Source organism: Heptranchias perlo, chromosome 22, assembly GCF_035084215.1.
Source record: "Heptranchias perlo isolate sHepPer1 chromosome 22, sHepPer1.hap1, whole genome shotgun sequence".
NCBI lineage: Eukaryota > Metazoa > Chordata > Chondrichthyes > Hexanchiformes > Hexanchidae > Heptranchias > Heptranchias perlo.
The window spans coordinates 23,801,882-23,822,316 of NC_090346.1; the positions used below are offsets into that span (position 1 = coordinate 23,801,882).

Sequence of the window (20,435 nt, forward strand, 5' to 3'; positions counted from 1 at the left end):
GGGGTCCTCTTAATAATTCCAACTCACTGTTTACTTTCAAGTTGCATCTCTTAGCCCAGAACACATACATATTTTTAGATTAGTTTGTAATACCAGCTTTTTATTGATATAATGAGCAGCATAATATTCAGAATACAGGACGTTTAGCTCAATTTCTTTAAATGCTTCATTAATATTCAACACATTATTTCCAATGTTTCTCTTTTTCAGATCTGTGTTGGTTTAGCACATCCTTACAATGATGAAGTTATTCCAAAGAACTTGGAAGTTTGTGTTAGAACAAAGACAGACCACATTGTGAGTACAACGCAGATGCTTCTGTGCTCTGCAGCAAAACATACGAACATAGGAACAGCAGTAGGCCATTCAGCCCTTCGAGCGATTCAATTAGATCATGGCTGATCTGTACCTGAACTCCATTTATCTGCCTTAGCTCCATATCCCTTGATACCCTTACCTAACAGAAATCTATCAATCTCAGTCTTGAAAGCTCTAATTGTCCTAGCATCCACAGTTTTTTGGGGGAGAGAATTCCAGATTTCTTTGGGTGAAAAGGTGCTTCCTGATTTCCTTCCGAAATGGCCTAGCTCTAATTTTAAGATTATGCTCCCTTAATCTTGATTTCCCCACCAGATGAAATAGTTCCTTTGTATCTACCCTGTCGAATCCTTTTAACATTTTAAACACCTCAATTAGGTCACCCCTCAATCTTTTATACTCAAGGGAATACAAGCCAAGTTTATGCACCTGTCCTCAAAACTTAACCCCTTAAGCCACGATATAATTCTGGTGAACCTGCGTTGCACCCCCTGTTTCTTACTGATATGGGCTATATTACAGTTATAAACAAAGCATTCATGTTCTTCTTGCTGGTTTAGTCGCATAACAGATAGGAGTACATTACAAGATTGCTGTTCAATTGAAATTAAAATAGAAAATGCTGGAAATACGCAGCAGGCCCGTTAGCTTCTGAAAGGAGAAAAAGCAGGTTAACATATTAGGTTTAGACCGTAGTCAGAATTGGAAACTGGAAGATATGCGAGTCTCTTTATAGGACTGCACAAAACAAATGACAAGTCAAGAGTGAGGTTTGCTGACTTCAGTGAGAACGAGTTCATGGGTGTTAGAATCTGCAAATGTTGCAATTGAATGGAGGCATCCTAATGGCCTCATGAACTGTAATTATGAAACGTTTTGTGAATATCAATGGAGCCCTAAGATTGAACTTGAGCCTTATATTCATTTTTAATTACAACAGCAACATGCATTTGTATAGCGCCTTTAACGCAGAAAAATGTCCCATTATCTATTACTCGCAACAGAGTAACATTGGTGACCACAGTTCTACCCAGACTCACGTATCAGAATTAATGGTCAGAAAATCACAGGTTAGGAGTGCAGAATTTCCTGATATGATTCTTGACCAAGAGCACTGAGGAAAACCCTGGCCCACAAATGCATTCAATAAGGTGTTTACAGTTTTCCTACACATAGCGACCAGAACCCCCAAGTTTAGTAAATTATTTAAAATTGGGGTAAATATTGAAAATAAAGATTAATTAGGTAGAATGGATTAAATCACTTAGAATAAAAGAAACCTAGAGTAAAAATAATAAGATAAGTAAAAAGATAAAATGAAGAGGGAATAGAAGAAAAAGAGGAGCAATAGGCAAAGAGAATTTAATTCTTTAATTTTAAATGTTTTAATTTAATTGCTGTTGGTGATATCAAGAGAGAAATGGTTAACACACTCATGTGGCATTCCTCTGTACACTATCTTAGCAGATATATCCATTTTAAAATAAATGGTTGACAGCAATGTTAGAATAGCGGACAGAGGAATGCTACAGGAGTCTGCAAAGCATCCGCTAACAGAAATTTCTAGACTGTGATGTTTATATTGTGGTATAAAAAGTTTGTCCTCATGTTTGAATAACTTTATTACTGTAATATTAGTGCTTTTACATAAATCAACATCACAGTGCGAACAGGAATTTCCCTGGGCCGCTGGCAGTTCATGAATAAATACTAGTTTTCTTCAATGTTAAGAGTTATTTCTGTATTACATGCAGTCTTTGATTTACATCTGTAATTTATGAAAGTACTAAAATTTTAGATGATTTATGTCACAGGCACAATTTGAGGCAGAAGCAACAGTGAAAATCAACAAAAAAGATGCTCTGAAATTCCATGGAAAATATCAGAATAAATCTACGGACACAGATTTCTGGTACCTTATGCACTTTGACGCAGACCACAGTCTACAGGTATACTGAGGTTCTGTATTGATGTGATTCTGGTTTGTTAAACCACTGCTAGTTATTAACAGCCATTTAACAGGCATATTAATAAAATATTTAAAAGTTATCTACGCCATTTTTGCTTTATTGCTTGTTTCTCTTTGTTATACAGTTACGAGTTCCACACACTTTAATCCTGGATGGGGAACTGTTCACAATGCAGAACAAGAATGAGGGTTTTAATTATGGAGCAAATTGCAAATTTACCGTCAATAAACTGGATACATCACAGGTTAGAAGCAAAATGTTGGTTGAACATTTGGATATTATTTTTTTAAATACTATCATAAGAGCAACTTTGACATCTTAGTCCTTAATACTTAATCCTGCGCTTGTAAGAATGTGGAAATTAAAATAAACCATTCGTCCTATCTAGCTCACCCAATCATTTCAGTCCTTTCAAGCCCCTTACGGACTATTTTCATGCATTGCCTACCTCAAGGATGTTTTTATCTTTGTAATTCTGTTTTGTGGGCCTAGACAATGAAAGTTGCTGAGCAATTTCACTGTGGCTACAGTAAATCTTGTACTTACCCGACATAGGAACATAGGAATATAGAGGACTGGAAAAGACCATTGCAGTCCATCTGGATGGTCCCTGTGTACAGGAAATATCACATTCCACGTTACCTCTCGACCAAATTTTTCTTCAGGTACTTATCCAACTCCCTCTTGAAATTGCTGATACAATCATTTCTCCACTGCTTCCCTTTGCAGTCTGATCCACACATTCATCACCCTCTGTGTAAAGTAATTAAATCCAAGCTGCCTGTTCACTCGCTCTCTCTTCTAGGTTTGAGGCTATGCTCTCTTGTCAAATTTAGGGGTTTGTGAAGCATATTGATGTTTATATCCTTTAGAACTTCATTACTTCATTAAGATCGCTCCTTCTCCAGTGTGAACTTTCCAAGCGGGATTAGTGGATAGTGAATGGGAACCCTAACTTTTTCCTTTCCCAGCCCAGAGACATTGAAGCCAAATACCAGTGCCACTACTGTGTTCCAGCTGAGATCAGCTAACTCAGTGCAGACCAAAGATTGAATGTAGGACCTTCCTGATATGTATGGCTCAAAAGCAACACCACATGGTGCATTTAGCCCTGAGCCATTGGGGTAGTAGTTCACCAATTTTTAGCTGCTATAAAGAGAGGTCTACCTTGGGATAATCTCACTCTTTTTCTGCAACTTTTGTGGTTTGTCCTCACTTAAGGTTCTCCTTTCGCATGCACCAAGGTGTAGGCAGGAGATCTGCTCTTAGACTTCCACTGTTGATTATGCCACAAGACATACATAAGACTGACCTAGACGACTCGTTTTGGTTTTTTCCCTCCCAGTGGGGAAATGCCAGGCCTCCATTTGTCATCTACCCTTGATGGTATCAGAAGATTGAATCTCAATATGCTGTGGCACCAAGCTGCCATCAGCCCTCATCTTAATCCATGGCAGATAGTTTGTGGTTCATTTAAAATTTTAAAAGCCACAGTTCAAGCCGCAGAAGATAACTCTTCCATGCACCTGTTTTCACTTGTACACTACGCCGCTACACTGGCTTTATTGGTTGGTTATTTGTTTTTGGTTGGAATTAGATTATTTTGAATGTCTTAAATTCCTTTGAAAAAGCTGAAATTTTAACTGTTGAAATACACATTTTTCATTGCATAAAATAAATTCTCCAATAACATTTTTTTAATGTAAATGTCCTATCAGGGTAATTCACTGAGATGTAGATAAATTTATAATTCAAAATATTGTCAGAATAACCTAAAAAAGAAACTGGTTTATTTTTTAAAACGTCGGCATTAAAATGTCCCTTCAGTACTGAATTATTTTGTTAAAAATTCTAAATTAGGAAGATGTTTATTTCTACTGACCTTTTTTTTGTATTCAACTAGTTCTCTGTTCAGGTGAATGGCTCATCCAATCAGATGCAAGTTTATTCCCAGTTCAGCCATCCCTACCAGTCAGCAATACCATACACTTTCCAGGTACATCATCTTGTGTACTCTGTATCAAGTACCAAGGGTAGATTTTTGTTTGGGCAGAGCGCAGAAAGGACAATCTAGTGGGAAGGTTCGCACGCCACTAACAGAACCCACCTGCTTTCCTTCCATTAATTTCAATGAAAGGAAAATCCTGTGGGCTCTGTAAGGGCCAGTGAAATACTTCGAAAATGTAGTCACTGTTTTGTAGACAAGTTTAGAAGCCAATTTGCACACATCACACACAAGGTCCAACAATGACAATAAGATGAATGACCAGTTATCTCATTTTTGTGGTGTTGGTTGAGGAATGAATAGTGGCCAGATCAGCTAACTCAGCACAGACAGGAAATTAAACCTTCTGGTCTGTATGGCTCAGCTATATGCTTTCCTCACCAAGTCAGCCATCTAAGGAGCTCCAATTTTTAAAATTACATACTTATTTAAATGTCTTTTAATATATTTCAGTCTCGGAACCTTAACCATTAACTTTAAATGCTATTTATTTACTCTGCAGACCGAGAAGAAAGGCGACTGAGCACAATTGCGATATTAGTCATTTTTTAAATGAGACGCAGTATCACTTATTTTTATTGGTCTTTAATCTATAAATGAATAGACGCTTGGCATAACAATTGAGCAGAATATTCTGCAGATTAATTTGTAAATAACTTTTACACCTATTAGTGTAGAAAACTAATAGGAGCTTGTGCCTTTAATATGACTTGTTACAAATCTTTTTCAATTCATTTTAATTTGATTTAATTCTTGTAACATTCTATATACAGGTCTTTGCAATTTCAAAGAATTATGGGGAGACCAATTACAACGGCACATTCTACCTCCACTCCAATGGTAAAGATCTTATGGTAACGGAGTTTGATGTTGTGAATGAGAGTAAAAGGAATGTCAGAATTCTGGGTATTAAAGCTTCCCTACACCAGAGCTTCCTGACTGGACCAGAGAACAGCCAGTTTCGAATAACTGGGAAAGCATATAATTCAAGGTAAAATGTGCGTAGAGTACGTTGCAGAAACTTTAATGCCTTTTGCACAATTTCTGTTTAAATATTTAGAACTGTACGATGTGCCAACGTTTAAAGAGTTTGGGGGCTAAATTGGGCCACGTAGCGCCCGTTGTGTATGCACTATGTGGACTCCTAAGCACCGAAAATGACATGCGTGCGCACACTTCCGGTATGACGTGTGCAGGAGGCCATCTTGGTAAAGGCGTTTGCACACGCGTAGGTAACGAATGCCGGCACCATGTAAAGGAGGGAGATTATGCGGTAGGTCAGGTTCATTGCTGGCTTATTGCTTCTGGCTGCTGATGCATTTGTGCCTGTTTTTGGAGGTCTCCTATACTTGAATACTAGGACGTGGGGACATAGCCTAAAAATTAGAGCCAGGACTTTCAGGAGTGAAGTCAGAAAACGCTTCTACATGCAAAGGATGGTAAAAGTTTGGAACTCTCTTCTGCAAATTGTAATTGATGCTAGCTCAGTTGTTAATTTTAAATCTGAGATTGATGGATTTTTGCTAACCAAAGGTATTAAGGGATATGGGGCTAAGGCAGGCATATGGCGTTAGGTCACAGATCAACCATGATCTCATTGAATGGTGGAACAGGCTCGAGGGGCTAAATGGCCTACCTCTGTTGCTATCTTCCTATGTTCCTATAGTAATGTTGCAATACTCTACAGGGAGTAGGCTGGCTAGCCAGCAGGCAACAGCAAGGGCACTGGCAGAGTGGCAGGAGTGGGACAGGAATGCTGTCATGCTGAGAGAGGACAGCAGGTTCATGTTCCATAGAGCCACTGCCACTTGCTGCCTTCTGTTATATGCTACCTTCTCCTGCAAGAAAGTGGGACATGTGTCGGTGAGTGTCCTCCAAGATGTTTGGATGATGTGGTTGTCATGGGTTGAATAGCTGCCAGTGTGTGTGACCTGTAAGTTGTGGGTGTGCAGTTTGCAACAGTGGTAATGTGTGAGGGTGAGATGAAGCATCTGATTGGAAGAGTTGAGTACTGATTGAAAGGGTTTGTTGGTATGTGGGTGATGGGGTGTGTAGTGCGTGGAGCAGTGGATGCGGTTAGTGGCACAGTTGGTAGGAGATGCCACTTGACAGTTGAACTCACTCACCTTGACCACTCGTGTCAAATCATTGCACTTCTTCCTGTACTGCATCCATGTTCGTGGTGCTATGCTCCTAGCATTGACCTCATCCCCTACTGCCTCCCACTGCCTCGGGAGCATATGTCTGGAGGGCCTCTTGCCCCCCTGTGGATTTAGGATGCCCCTCCTCCTCTCCACCTCTTGCAGCAAGGCCTCTAGTGCATCATCAGAGTGCATCATTGGTGCACGCACTCTCGCTGGCCCTGTACAAACTCAGATCGGCGGGGTCTGGCGTGCAGATTGGAGGATGTGGGATATAGTTGTGAACAACTTTTATTCAATGTTCTGAAAGAACTTAACAATTTGTAAACATAGGGACAAGACCTGCATCTGTGTTTTACGTGTGCGATTCCTGATCTCTGTTCAGACCCGTATCTTATATTTTGACGCAAAAGTGCAGGTAGTGCTGGCTGCACGCAGCAATCATGTAAAACAGCAAGCAGCACGAATGTTACGTGCTGCCTGCATCTCAACGAGCGGATGCAGGTTAATCGTGCACCGCAGTCCCCGCGCCCATTTTCGGGAACCAATTTAACCCCCTTTGACTTTAAGTGACACTAGTGATTAAGAATGTAGGGCCCAATGTTTAGGAAATATGATTGTTTAGTGCAACTTGCACCTCTGGTACAATATTTTAAGGGAACATTCCAATGCAAATCTTGAACTTCCTTGCCAAAATCTGTTTCAATTAATGTATGCCAGTTGCATCTTGCCTACTAAGGCAACATGCCAACCGTGACAAACTTAAGTGAATAACATTTGGAAAAAGATTGATGGAGGTCAGAGCCAAGGATCAGAAATGGAGGTGATGTTTGACTTTTCTTTACAGCCTCCACCTGCCAATGAAAAGTTTGTTAATTATTTGTTATTTGTTATGGCAGTTTCTTGAAAGGTGTTACATATCATTCCTATACTCACTGCTCACAGCCCCTGGTTTAAAGATTTCTGCAGATGCATTTTTTTATACAAGCAGGTGTTAAACCTTCTGGCTTTGTAACACTATTTATCTGTGACTGATTGGACTAACACAGCATTGTTGCCTGACTTTAGATATTTGCTGGTTTCCAGTCTGCAGTTGGATGAGAAAGCTTTTGAGGTAGATGTGATGGGATTAAAGGAGTACCAAGAGGGTTTGATCATCGCATTGACCGGAACTGTTCAGCACAATATGAAGAATGGGCAGACAATCCCACAATTCCTGCACATGGATGCAACCTTAAAACAACAAAACAATATCAATGAAGGTAATTTCTCAGCAATTGTTCAAAATATTTATTCATTTCTAGAAGATTCTATCCTTTTGATCTGTGTGTTTGTACCTCAGATTATGCAGATTGTTTTCCTGTAATTTTACATAGCAAACATTTGTTGTAATCACGTGCACATTGCTTTATTACCAGCACTGGCGTCAACTGTGCAGCCATATGTTTTCACAAAGGGAAATTATCTTGTGCTCCTTTAGTGGCCCCTATGTATAACCAACCTCATTTTACTATGGGTAAAGACTTATATGTGGGTGTTCATTCTTTGTGGAAATTTGATCAGGCCTCTGCATGGTCTCCCTAACTGCCTATATAAATGATTACAGCAACTCTACATAGAGTAACAATACACAAACACAAAAAGAAAAACTAACTTTCATCAGCCAGGATGGTGAGTAAAGGTTGGTTGTTATTTTATTAAAAACTATTCGTTCCTCTTGTTCAGAAGTTTTGGGAAAACCAAGGCCTTTATTTTTATCCCTGGCCATAAATTCGGTTGCCTTTCCACTGACTCCACCCTTATCTGGCCATCTGCTAAGGCTGAATCAGACAATGTGAATTCTTTGTGTCCTGTTCAACTCAGAGCTGAGATTCCAACCCTATACCATATTCATTGTTAGGACTATGTACTTCTACCACCATAATATTGCCTACCTCCATCCCTAACCTCACCCCACAACCTTATCCATCGCTTTGTCATCTCCAAACTCGATGGGGATGATTTTAGGAGGCAAATGCGGGTGTGTTGGGGGCGGGGGCTCCGAAAATCGCGGAAATCCCGTTCGGGTTCATAAGCCGGCTCTAACCCGCCGACTTCTGAGTTTCCCAGGGACCCACCTGTGTGCGCATGGGCCACCCGAAAACGAATTGCTGGTGAGATGACAGTTAAAGAGCCAAATGTACCTTATTGAGGTACTTAAGGCACTTTACCTGTGACAGAGTAAGTGATTAGAAAGATTTTTAACTTACCTGAGTGGCTTGCCCACCGCTTCTGATTCATGTCTGGTGAAACCAGGCGTGAAGGGCTAGACCAGGAAAAAGAAATTAAATAAATTAAATAAAAAACCATGCAAGGTAGTGAAAACATCAAATGCATCTACCTTTGAAACCTGCTCCGATGTCCGATGTCTCCCGCTCCGATGTCCCCTTCTTCACCCTCCTGATGTTCCCCGATGTCCCCCTCTTCATCCTCCCAATGTCCCCCCCGATCTTCCCCCGATGCCCCCCAACCTTCCCCCTCTCCCCCTGATCTTCTTCCCCTCTACCCAACCTTCCCCCTCTACCCCCGATCTTCTTCCCCTCTACCCAATCTTCCCCTCTCCACCTGATCTTCCCCTCTCATCCCCCAATCTTCCCCTCTCCCCCCCCACCCCGATCTTCCCCTCTCCCCCTCCCGATCTTCCCCTCTCCCCCTCTCCCACCCTCCGACCTGGTCTTCCAGTCCAGTGCCAGATCTCCCATTCATCAACCCCCCCCCCGGTCTTCCTCTCCTCCCCTCCGGTCTTCCGTTCCAGCGCCGGATGACGTCTGGCTCTCTTTCTTGCCCCCCCCCCCTCCACCCCCTGCATTGCAGCTCCTGATGGCAGCCAGCCTGTCAATCAGGCTAGCTGCCAGGCACGAAATCCGGAGAGGACGTTAACCACTATCAATCAACGTGCAATCGTGTCGGAAACGGTAAGTTTGGTGCATGCGGCTTTGCCACGCGCCCAATCGCCCCCCCCCCCCACTGCTGCCTCTTGCTGCCTCCCATCTTCCACCCTCTATAAACTCCAGCTTTTTAAAACTCCACTGCCTCTATCCTGCTCTGCATAAAGTACTGCTCGCCCATCACTCCTTGCTGACCTATATTGCTTTCCTGATCTCCAGTGCATTCAATTCAAAATCCTCACCCTCATCTTCAAGGCCTTGCCCCACCCTAACTCTGACAACTGTTGTCAGAGTTACATCCCAATCTGCAATCTTCCATCCTCTGACTCTGGAATTTTGAGCATTCTTCTTCCCTTTGTCCCACCAGGTGACTCAACCCCTCTCTCGGGAACTGCCTCCCTGAAGCCTTCACCTCTCCACATCGCTCTCCTCCTTGAAATAACTTCTCAAAACCCATCTTTTCAACGAAGCTTTCAGTCACTTGTGCTAATTGTCACATCATGACTTGGTGCCTGCTCCTTTATTCCTTTTATCTATTATGATCTATATAAATGCAAGTTTTTGACATTGTTGCACTGCTAATGGTGGAGTGTGTAGCTTGTGATCCTGTAAGCTGTGATGTTTCTAATGAATCGTTTGATAAAGCAAGTGATAGAAAAGATAAGTACTAAAGGAAGTGACCCTGGAAATAGTGGATGCATTGGTGGATCATCTTCCAAAATTCTGTAGACTCTGGAACAGTTCCTACAGATTGGAGGGTGGCAAATGTAACCCCACTATTTAAAAAAGGAGGGAGAGTAAAAACAGGGAATTACAGACCAGTTAGCCTAACATCAGTAGTGGGGAAAATGCTAGAGACTATTATAAAGGATATGATAACAGAACACTTGGAAGGCATGAACGGGATTGGACAAAGTCAGCATGTGTTTATGAAAGGGAAATAATGCTTAACAAATCTATTAGAGTTTTTTGAGGAGGTGACTAGTAGAATAGATAGGGGAGAACCAGTGGATGTGGTGTACTTGGATTTTCAGAAGGCTTTTGATAAGGTCCCACACAAGAGGTTAGTGTGCAAATTAAAGCACATGGGATTGGGGGGAATATACTGGCATGGATTGAGAATTGGTTGACAGACAGGAAGCAGAGAGTAGGAATAAACGGGTCTTTTTCCAGGTGGCAGGCAGTGACCAGTGGGGTACTGCAGGGATCAGTGCGTGGGCCCCAGCTATTCACAATATATATCAATGATTTGGATGAGGGAACTGAATGTAACATTTCCAAGTTTGCAGATGACACAAAGCTGGGGTGGAATGTGAGCTGTGAGGAGGATGCAAAGAGGCTCCAATGTGATTTAGACAAGTTGGGTGAGTGCGCAAGAACATGGCAGGTGCAGTATAACGTGGATAAATGTGAGGTTATCCACTTTGGTTGTAAAAACAGAAAGACAGATTATTATCTGAATGGTGATAGATTGGGAAAAGGGGAGGTGCAACGAGACCTGGGTGTCCTTGTACACCAGTCGCTGAAAGCGAGCATTCAGGTGCAGCAAGCAGTTAGGAAGGCAAATGGTATGTTGGCATTCATTTCACGAGGATTTGAGCACAGGAACAGGGATGTCTTACTATAGTTGTACAGGGCCTTGGTGAGACCACATCTGGAGTATTGTGTGCAGTTTTGGTCTCCTTATCTGAGGAAGGATGTCCTTGCCATGGAGGGAGTGCAATGAAGGTTTACCAGACTGATTCCTGGGATGGCAGGACTGACGTATGAGGAGAGATTGGGTCGACTAGGCCTATATTCACTAGAGTTTAGAAGAATGGGAGGTGATCTCATGAAACATATAAAATTCTAACAGGACTAGGAACATAGGAACAGGAGTAGGCCATTCAGCCCCTCGTGCCTGCTCTGCCATTTGATAAGATCATGGCTGATCTGTGATCTAACTCCATATACCTGTCTTTGGCCCATATCCCTTAATACCTTTGATTGCCAAAAAGCTATCTATCTCAGATTTAAAATTAGCAATTGAGCTAGTATCAATTGCCGTTTGCGGAAGAGAGTTCCAAACTTGCGGAAGAGAGTTCCAAACTTCTACCACCCTTTGTGTGTAGAAATGTTTTCTAATCTCGCTCCTGAAAGGTCTGGCTCTAATTTTTAGACTGTGCCCCCCTACTCCTAGAATCTCCAACCAGCGGAAATAGTTTCTCTCGATCCACCCGATCCGTTCCCCTTAATATCTTATAAACTTCAATCAGATCACCCCTTAACCTTCGAAACTCCAGAGAATACAACCCCAATTTGTGTAATCTCTCCTCGTACATTAACCCATGAAGTCCGGGTATCATTCTAGACAGACTTGATGCAAGGAGGATGTTCCCGATGGATGGGGGAATCCATAACCAGGGGTCACAGTCTCAGGATACGGGATATGCCATTTAGAACCAAGATGAGGAGAAATTTCTTCACTCAGAGGGTGGTGAACCACAGAAAGCAGTGGAGGCCAAGTCGTAAATATATTCAAGAAGGAGATAGATATATTTCTTAATGCTAAAGGGATCAAGGGAAATGGGGAAAAAGCGGGAACAGGTTACTGAGTCAGATGATCAGCCATGATCATTTTGAATGGCGAAGCAGGGTCGAATGGCCTACTCTTGCTCCTATTTTGTATGATTCTATGATTCTATGAGTAGCCAGTTGATAGGGAGGTTGGGAACACTGTACTGTGAGATTGAGTGTTTTTTCGAGAAATAAGATGAAATTAACTGGGTTTAAGATAGAAATATTTTCACAAGTTCAGGATTTCATTAACACCTTGAGTTTGCATTGGTAGAATCTGTTGATAAAATTTGAATTTAATCAACCCAGCTGTACTTTAGGGTACACTCGTCAATCCCATGCTCCCAGGAGGAAGCCCTGCTTGAAGAAGGCATGGGCTGGAGAGTAGGCTCCAATATTCTAGTGCCCAATTCTCTGACCCTAGTGCAGCTCCCTGGGAATGTAAGACTGATGAATTTACCCTTTTATTCCCAAATACATTACAGTATTTAATAAGAAATAACAAGAGCTGATGCCTCTTTGGAAGACTGCCAATACTGCTCATCCCCATTTGTTTGAACATTCACTGCAGTGCACAGTTTCAAACCGTGAAGTTTACAGATTGCAGTGGGGGCTGAGTTCCTGAGATGTCACTGATTTGAGCTACTGCAAAACAAAGGAACTGTCAAAAATAATTAGCATGTGGGGTATTATGTTGAAATGGGACTAACCTGACCGTTCTAAACAAGTTATATGTTCATTATATGTGAATGGTTAGAGTTACACTAAACCAAATATAAAATGTTTAAGCAAGGACATTATGGAATAGGATCCACGAAAAAATATAACAAGCAAGGACCACAGTATTATTGGTAGGTTGATGCACTACAGATATATTGGGGAAATCTGCATTAGTTGTAGGCTTGTGTTTGTTGTGCTATTCGTGCATATGCTGGCTGTAAAGTAAATTGGAGTCATATTGCTGTAATTAACCACAAGGATTTGGGTGTATAAACAATTGGAATAAAATGATGATTAATTTTAAATAAAAGCTTAGACTAAAGAAGTGGCTTCCTTATGGATGAGTAGATGGGTCTCGGTTTGGATATTCTGCACGATTTGCGTAGAGCCCACCCCAACCCATTAAACAATGCCAGATTTGAATGGCTGCACAAATGTAATCAATTAGAAGTGGGAATTTGGATAAGCTTCAAATTGCTTGTTTGTTTACAATTTTCCTGTAGAACAGAGAGTTCTCTCATTTTAAAGGAAATCCAGATTAATTCGGAGAACTAATTTGATTTGGATTGGCTCCAGTTTCTGACCCTAATTTATTTTTATATCTGATATTCAGTGAAATGTTTATGATAGTGGTACTATATATATTATATATATAGTATATATATATATTTGTTGTGATGTGAGTTCTCCTATAAGATTTGTTTCAAAAACTCAGTGAGATATGATAATCAAGAAAGCTATTTTAGCTTGCCACGACTATCTTGGTTACTGAGAGGCTAAAGTTTGGATGTTTGCTGGTTACTAAGGGGTTATGCTGACATTATGGGGGTGGGGATGCCAAGCTCCCCCCCACTCTTGAAAATTGCAGATTGTGACCCCAGCAGCTTGTGTGTCAGTGAGCCATTTTAAACATTTTTTTTAAAAGTGCCCTCTCTCCAATCTTCAGGGACCAGCCCATGATCCCAGCCTGGAACCCTCCCCTCCTACCCAGGAGACCCACTGCATCATCTTATTCATATCAGCCTCCAAATATATGCTGGGCCACTTTGAGGCCGAGGAAGGAAGAACTCCCAGTGTTAGAGAGTCCCCGCCCTTGGCTCTGTCCCCTTCACATCCATGGTCTTGTTTGTGGTGGGCCACTTCCAAACAATACCATAGGAAACTCCATTACAAGTTCAGGACCCAGCGTCTCCGGGCTCCAGAGTTTGCCGCTAGTCCACCAGACTCCCACTCGAGTTACAGCGGGACCTGTTGGAACAGCCATGCAATTTCAAGGTCTGGGCGTCTTCTGGTTATTAAGGGGGTACACGTTGTACATTTGCTTGCTGTTGGAATTGCAATAAGGCTGTGCTGAACATCTTAATTTTTCTAAAATCTGGAAGCCATGTTGGAAAATAACAATGTGTAAGAGAGTAAAAGGATAGTTGTTGTTTTCACATCTTCACACTCTTCCTTCGAAGAATAGTGTGAAGTAATGGAAAGATTCACAGATTAACTGTCTGACAGATCGTGACGTTAACGCTCCTTCTATGGCCATATCCACCTTTTACCAGCAGATAAGGTGGTTAGTCCTACAAGGTGGGAGGGTTTTATGGGTTCCCACAACCCATATGATGAGTTGGGAGGGGCCACCCACATCCACCGGACAGAAGTATCAATCCAGAATTCAGAGCCAGAGATCACTCACCGGGACTGTCTGAAGTGGGGTTCGAACGATGCACTTTCTGACAGAGGTGGGATTGCTACAATAAGCCAAAAGCTCATTCCTATAAAAGGAGACTCTAATATATTGGGGTCGATTATAGCACCCGCGATCGGATGCGTTCCTGGCGGGGGAGCTCCGAAAATCGGGGATTCCGGGGCGGGGCGGGAGCCCGGCTCCAACCTGCCCACTTCCGGGTTTCCCACAGACGCGCTGACATGCGCGCGCAGCCCCCGCATGTGGGAGTCCCGCAGGCAATTAAAGCCGGCGGGGTGCCACTTAAAGTATTTATTTAGGTATTTTAGGTAATTTACAGACCTGAACGTCCCAAGGCGCTTCACAGGAGCGTTAACAAACAAAATTTGACATCGAGCCACATAAGTAGATTTTAGGACAGGTGACTGGTCACAGAGGTAGGTTTTAAGGAGCATCATAAAGGAGGATAGAGAGGTGGAGAGGTTTAGGGAGGGAATTCCAGAGCTTTAGGACCTGGGCAGCTGAAGGCACGACCACCAATGGTGAAGCGATTAAAATCGGGGAAGCGCAAGAAGCAAGAATTGGAGGAGCAAAGAGATTTTGGAGAGTTGTGGGGCTGGAGGAGGTTACAGAGAAAGGGATTGGCGAGGCCATGGAGGGATTTGAAAACGAGGATGAGAATTTTAAAATCAAGGCGAGCACAGGGGTGATGGCTGAAAAAAACTTGGTGTGAGTTAGATATGGAATACAATGGAATACAATCTGTGCAGGAGCTGTAATCCCTCTCTCCAACTCACAACCAGACCAAAACCAAACCATCCACATATCAAATGCACTGCTTCTTTATACACAAAACCATTCTTTGAAGATGAACAGTGGCTTCCAAAAATGGTCAGGGCACGAAGATGTTCACTAGACCACAATCACCACCAATAAACACAAAGGTCTGAAGGTGGCAACCTGTGTTGTTTAATAAGAATTATAAATATGCAGGGGTAGAATTTACGTGGGGGCTCCCCGATCTTCTGCCGTAACTTCTGCAGAAAATTGGCAGAAACCCCAGAGCAAGATCGGGGGATCCCTGCAGAAGCTCTACTCAACAGAGTCTATCACTGGGAATTTTCTCGGGGGCCTCTCCCAATTGGCCGCCATAACGTCAGTGGTAGGTCAGCGGAAACCCCATTTACGCAGTGTATCTGGGGTTACTGCCGATCTTCCACCGAAGTTATGGCAGCTGATCAGGAGAACCTTTGAGGAAATTCATGGCATATGTTGTAATCCAGTGATACAATTTGATAACACTTGATCAAAACAAGATTAACTCAATTGTTCTTATTGAGCATTTTGGATCAGGACAAGAGCAATCTTCTTGATTGGATTACCATGATTATTTCTGGTGGTACATTCACTCTTGATGAGTTTTGCGATCAAAAATATTCACATATTAAGGATAATTGGTCCCTTTAAAGGACTGAAGACCTATCCACGCTCTTGTTTTTGAAAATTAGCTTCTAAAGGAATGCGTAGTCCTCATCTTGAGTGTGGTATTTAAAAACCTATTTTAAAGTTAGCACATTAAAAAAAAAGTAAGAAATCACGGACAAAGTATTCTGTTTTTTTACTGCAATGATCATGTCACATCCAAAATGTTAAAAATATTTATTTACTCCTGGTTTGCTTTCAGCATTCTTATTAACTGTTCTCTTGTTCTCACCTTTAACTGCAGGTAACTTGAATATTGAAATCGATGACGTCCTTTACAGACTACATCTTCAGAATAACAACACTTTTAGTGACAGCGCTGCCCATGATTTGATTGTCACATTGACCCAGAATGGCAGCCTTACAGTCCCAGCAATGACTGAGTTTAAAGGACAGTTAGAGCTGGGGCAAGAATCAAGAGTGGGCCAGGCCTGTTGGCAGACTAATGATAAATCAATATGTTTCCAGCTTTTACAGGTGACCAAAGCAAACCAGACCAAGGTCACTGGTAAAGTGACTCACAACCTGGAAGAATTAATAACTACAGGTAGGTAGTTTTAAAGGTGACTGACAGCCAATTATTTTTGTGCATGTGTCTTTCCTTATCATAGAACAAAACTATGTTTTCAGTTCTATACATAACTCTCAGTGTTCTTTGATTTTTAAGCCCGATGTATAAAATATGAAAGGTAATGACTCCCTAAAGAGTCCAATTACACTGCAGATAACTGGTTACAGATATCTGTGTCTCTGAGACATGAAGGGCAGCCAGCAGACCAAAGTTGGACTGTTAACCAAAAATTGCTGCGGATCACATTGAAGTCAGGTACAAAGGAGCCCTGCCCCTGCGTACTTAGATACATGCACAGAGCTCCACCCCTCCCCAGGCAATTAGTGTTTAATTAAAGGAGGATGTGGTGGGAAGTGAGAGCGTCTACTTTCTCATAAGATTCAAACATTCCATACAAACTTTTAAAATGTCCCAGGAGGATCAACAGATCACTTGGTCTCATACCACTCAGTGCTTTTGGGAGTTAGATTGGGACCTCACTCCCGAGTTATACTGCCACTTTCAAGTTGCTCTTATCTGAAACTACTTCATTAACTTGAAAGCAGCATAACCGCAAGCAAAATTTGGCATTGCTAATAAAATGGTGTAAGACTGTAAAATCTATTGACTTAATATTGATAATCACAATAGATTTTATTTGTAAACTGATTTGTAATCTGTCTTGGAAAATAGGAAGTAATACATTTTGATACCATTTGATTTAACAATGAAGAATTTCGAGCTTAGTGAAGGCAAAATCGCCTCATCTTGAAAAAGATCTAACCATAAGCAGTGACATTACTTTAGGATTGTTTGTCTTATGTAGAAACTTTGTTGGGAATTTAGCGTCTTTCCAAGAGATTCATGGATCTGGACGATAGTTCAGGCAAAGAAAGCCACCTGACGCGGTAGTTTTGTGAATCAAAATTATTCTTTATTTAGTAATTTAAAAAGAGCACATAGCAAGCACGAAGCAACTCAATTAATACGAGGATTACTCTACCCAATAATACAAGTGGAGGTTCTCAACGTTCCTTGCTTAATGATTTATAAGAGCACATGAGCGGGCACAAAGCAAAGCGAGCAAGTAAGGGATATAATCTTATGCATCAAAGCAGTCGTCTAGGTCAAAGCAGTCGTTTAGGTCCAAAAGTAGGGAGTTGATTACTGTGGTCACAGGTGATGTGTCGAAGTTCTTCTCATTAAGGTTTGTCTTTTCATCAAAGTTTAGAAACAAAGTGGTTTGGTCAAAGCTCAAAATTGAAGTCTTTTTGTCAAAGTTCAGAAACAAAGTCTCATTGGAGGAACTCATGCTGCAGTTGTTACCTCTTGAAGCTTCTTTCAGCTTCTCCGATGTTGTCTGTTGTCTTGACTGCTATGATGTCTTATCTTTATATGCTTCTGAGCAAATGAGTGTGAACCAAGTTACGAGAAGGCCCAAAAGTCACAGCCTGTCTACAGTTTCTGTACTGTATTGCTCCTGCAGTGTTAAACTGATGTCCAACAGTCCAGTTTAAATGGTCTGCACTTTGCTGCGTGTAATTGTGCATTTATACTGTAATGTCCAGGGCAAGTTAACCCTTGCTTTCAAATGTACTATAAATGTACTATCCAAGTGAATGTCCAAATCCTTAAAGGGACTGGTTAACCCTTTACATTGAATCACCCAGCAGTTCAAAAGAGTAAAATGGGGTTTGACCCAATGTCCAAAATCCTTACAACTTTTATTCATTATAATGGGATGAGCTTACAGATACCAAAAGAAAAAAAATATTTTGCACCATGGGATAGAGCCCTATATTAATGAGCCTGAAGTTTCTAACTCCCTGTTGGAGTGTAAGAATTTAAAACTGTGAGCGAAACCTGAAGGAAACAACCTCTTGTGTAATCATGCTGCATAGCTAATTCATTTTAATGAACCAAGTTACATTTTCTTTTCTTTCAACTTTTTTCCTTTATCTCCCTCCACTCTGAATGCTGAAACTCTTGCTGGTGTACATTCCAAGTGTACCAGCAGTCCTTCTGTACCTTGGTAAACTGGCCATTCTTCCTGTGAGTTGGAATTCCCTGATGGCCCAGTACATGACGGCATAGCAATGAACTATACAGACCAAAAGGTCCATGTTCTATTCCCAGTCTGTGATGAGTCAACTAATCTCACCTGGGGCAGCAGTTGGGCAAAATAATTGGGCTCAATGCCCCTAGGCTGGGAAAGAATTCCTGCTCCTGACGCTATCCAACAACCTTTGCTGGAAAGTGTTCATGTGTAGATGATATATGAGATCAGGATCAGGTGCAGCTGTGACACCCTCACCCTATCTTAGTGATCCCCTCCTGTCTTACATCCCCATACGCACCCTCAAATCCTCTTTGGTCAAATACACTGCTTCATTTGAATCCTGATTGTATATATTACAGTTGATCAGTTTTTAAAAAAATACACGTGCCTCAACTGTAGCTGCCATTTTTGAGCATCCGTTTGATTCCAAATTCTTATGATTAGGTTTACCTACTGATGGGAGGCTCTCTCTGAATTATGACCATGTGAATAACAATCGTGCAGTTATGATTGAAATGCAAAGTGGTAGTAAACACATACAGGCTTCTATAGTGATGGAGAGAACGTTTACTGGTACCCCTATATACCAGCTAACCACCAGTCTGCTGCACAGCATAGAGGAACTGGAAAAACTTGGTCTTCCATTCTCATCCATTGGAAGCTATCATTATCAGGTGAGCATGAGTATGTGAGTAATCAGTCTCAAAGTCTGTTCCTGCAACTCTTGTGTAGTTTATTTACCAAATATAAAGCTTCCAGTGCCTTCCTATCTGACCTCTCCATGTCAATCCTTAACAAGCTTCAGCAATCAAAATGCTCTAGCCCATGTCCTCATCTGCAATAAGTCCCATGTTCACATCATCACCATCTCTATGAGTTCCATTGGTTCTTCATGCACCATGTTGGGTCAGTTTCTCATCCTTGTTTTCAACAATACGCACCCTCGGCTCCTCTAACGCTAAACATCTCCTCACCCCTTGCTCCCTCTGTCCCAGCATTGGCAGCCATTCATTCAGCTACCATGCTGTTGCAGTTTGGGGTTGTCTTATCAGGTTCCCGCCATCATACCACCTACCTTCCTGCTTTCAAAAACCTCTTCATTACCCTCCTCTTGGACTGTGTCTTTGGTTCTCCATCCTACCCTCTCCACTTCTCTTCCTTTTCCTCATGCTGGATGTCCACAATATCCATTCTCTCCTTAATGTGAATTGCTCTGAGACATCGTCCACACATGAGGAACACTATATAGGTACAAATAGTTGTTGTAAGTATCACACTAAAATATTGTCAGATAATTATTCATCTCTTTTGTTTAGATGGGATATATCAGATTGGCACAATTTTAATTCCATAAGTCTATATACCCACATATTAAGTATAAGCACAGACTTTGTCTACAGTGCCTTATATTCTGCCTACTAGCTATTTCTTTCATTTACCTCTTAATATAATTATTTGTATTTGGATACTTCACACAAGAATTTTCATAGGAAGAAATCAAAACAAATCTCTGGAAACTCAGTCCATTTCTATTTGTCCAAACCATCCAGAGAACAATAAATTTGTTGTGATAAATATTCCAAAGTCAGCAACTAAAGGGTTAAATTGAACAAAGGCTATCATGCTGTTCGGGAAAGTCAGCTGTCTGAATAACTAGAAATCAAATAAATAAAGGTTAGTTACTGTAGGACAAGTATAACTGTGCTATTAAATTTTTAAAATGTGTCAGTAAGTATATAAACCCATTGACGTAACTGCCTCTTAAAGGGATCTTTTAGACTTGAACCTCTTCACCTTCTCCACTACTGTGCCAACATGTTCATTGGAAAACTGTCAGCTCCCACACAAATATGTAAGCAAATAAGCTTGCCAGTGGGGGGTCATAACATTGTGAAAAATGTGTAACATTATTGTCACTCTTTGTGAATGGTTTATTCTTGGTGTTGCTAATTTTTATATATTGTGTGCATCTACAAACCAAAACTAGTTGTCTGCAATATCTCTTGTTCCCTATGCAATAATCATTTGA

The 20,435-nt window shown here is 41.4% G+C and overlaps 1 protein-coding gene across 1 annotated transcript in view; it reads left to right on the top strand.

Moving 5' to 3' along the window:
• The first annotated feature begins 5,073 nt into the window (after positions 1-5,073).
• Positions 5,074-20,435, top strand: part of LOC137340965 (uncharacterized) — a 125,938-nt gene continuing 110,576 nt past the window's right edge. The window contains exons 1-4 of the mRNA XM_068003775.1: positions 5,074-5,284; positions 7,503-7,696; positions 16,042-16,344; positions 18,851-19,080. Coding sequence (XP_067859876.1) covers positions 5,145-5,284; positions 7,503-7,696; positions 16,042-16,344; positions 18,851-19,080 — 867 coding nt within the window. The 5' untranslated portion in view covers positions 5,074-5,144. The remainder of the gene's footprint in view (positions 5,285-7,502; positions 7,697-16,041; positions 16,345-18,850; positions 19,081-20,435) is intronic.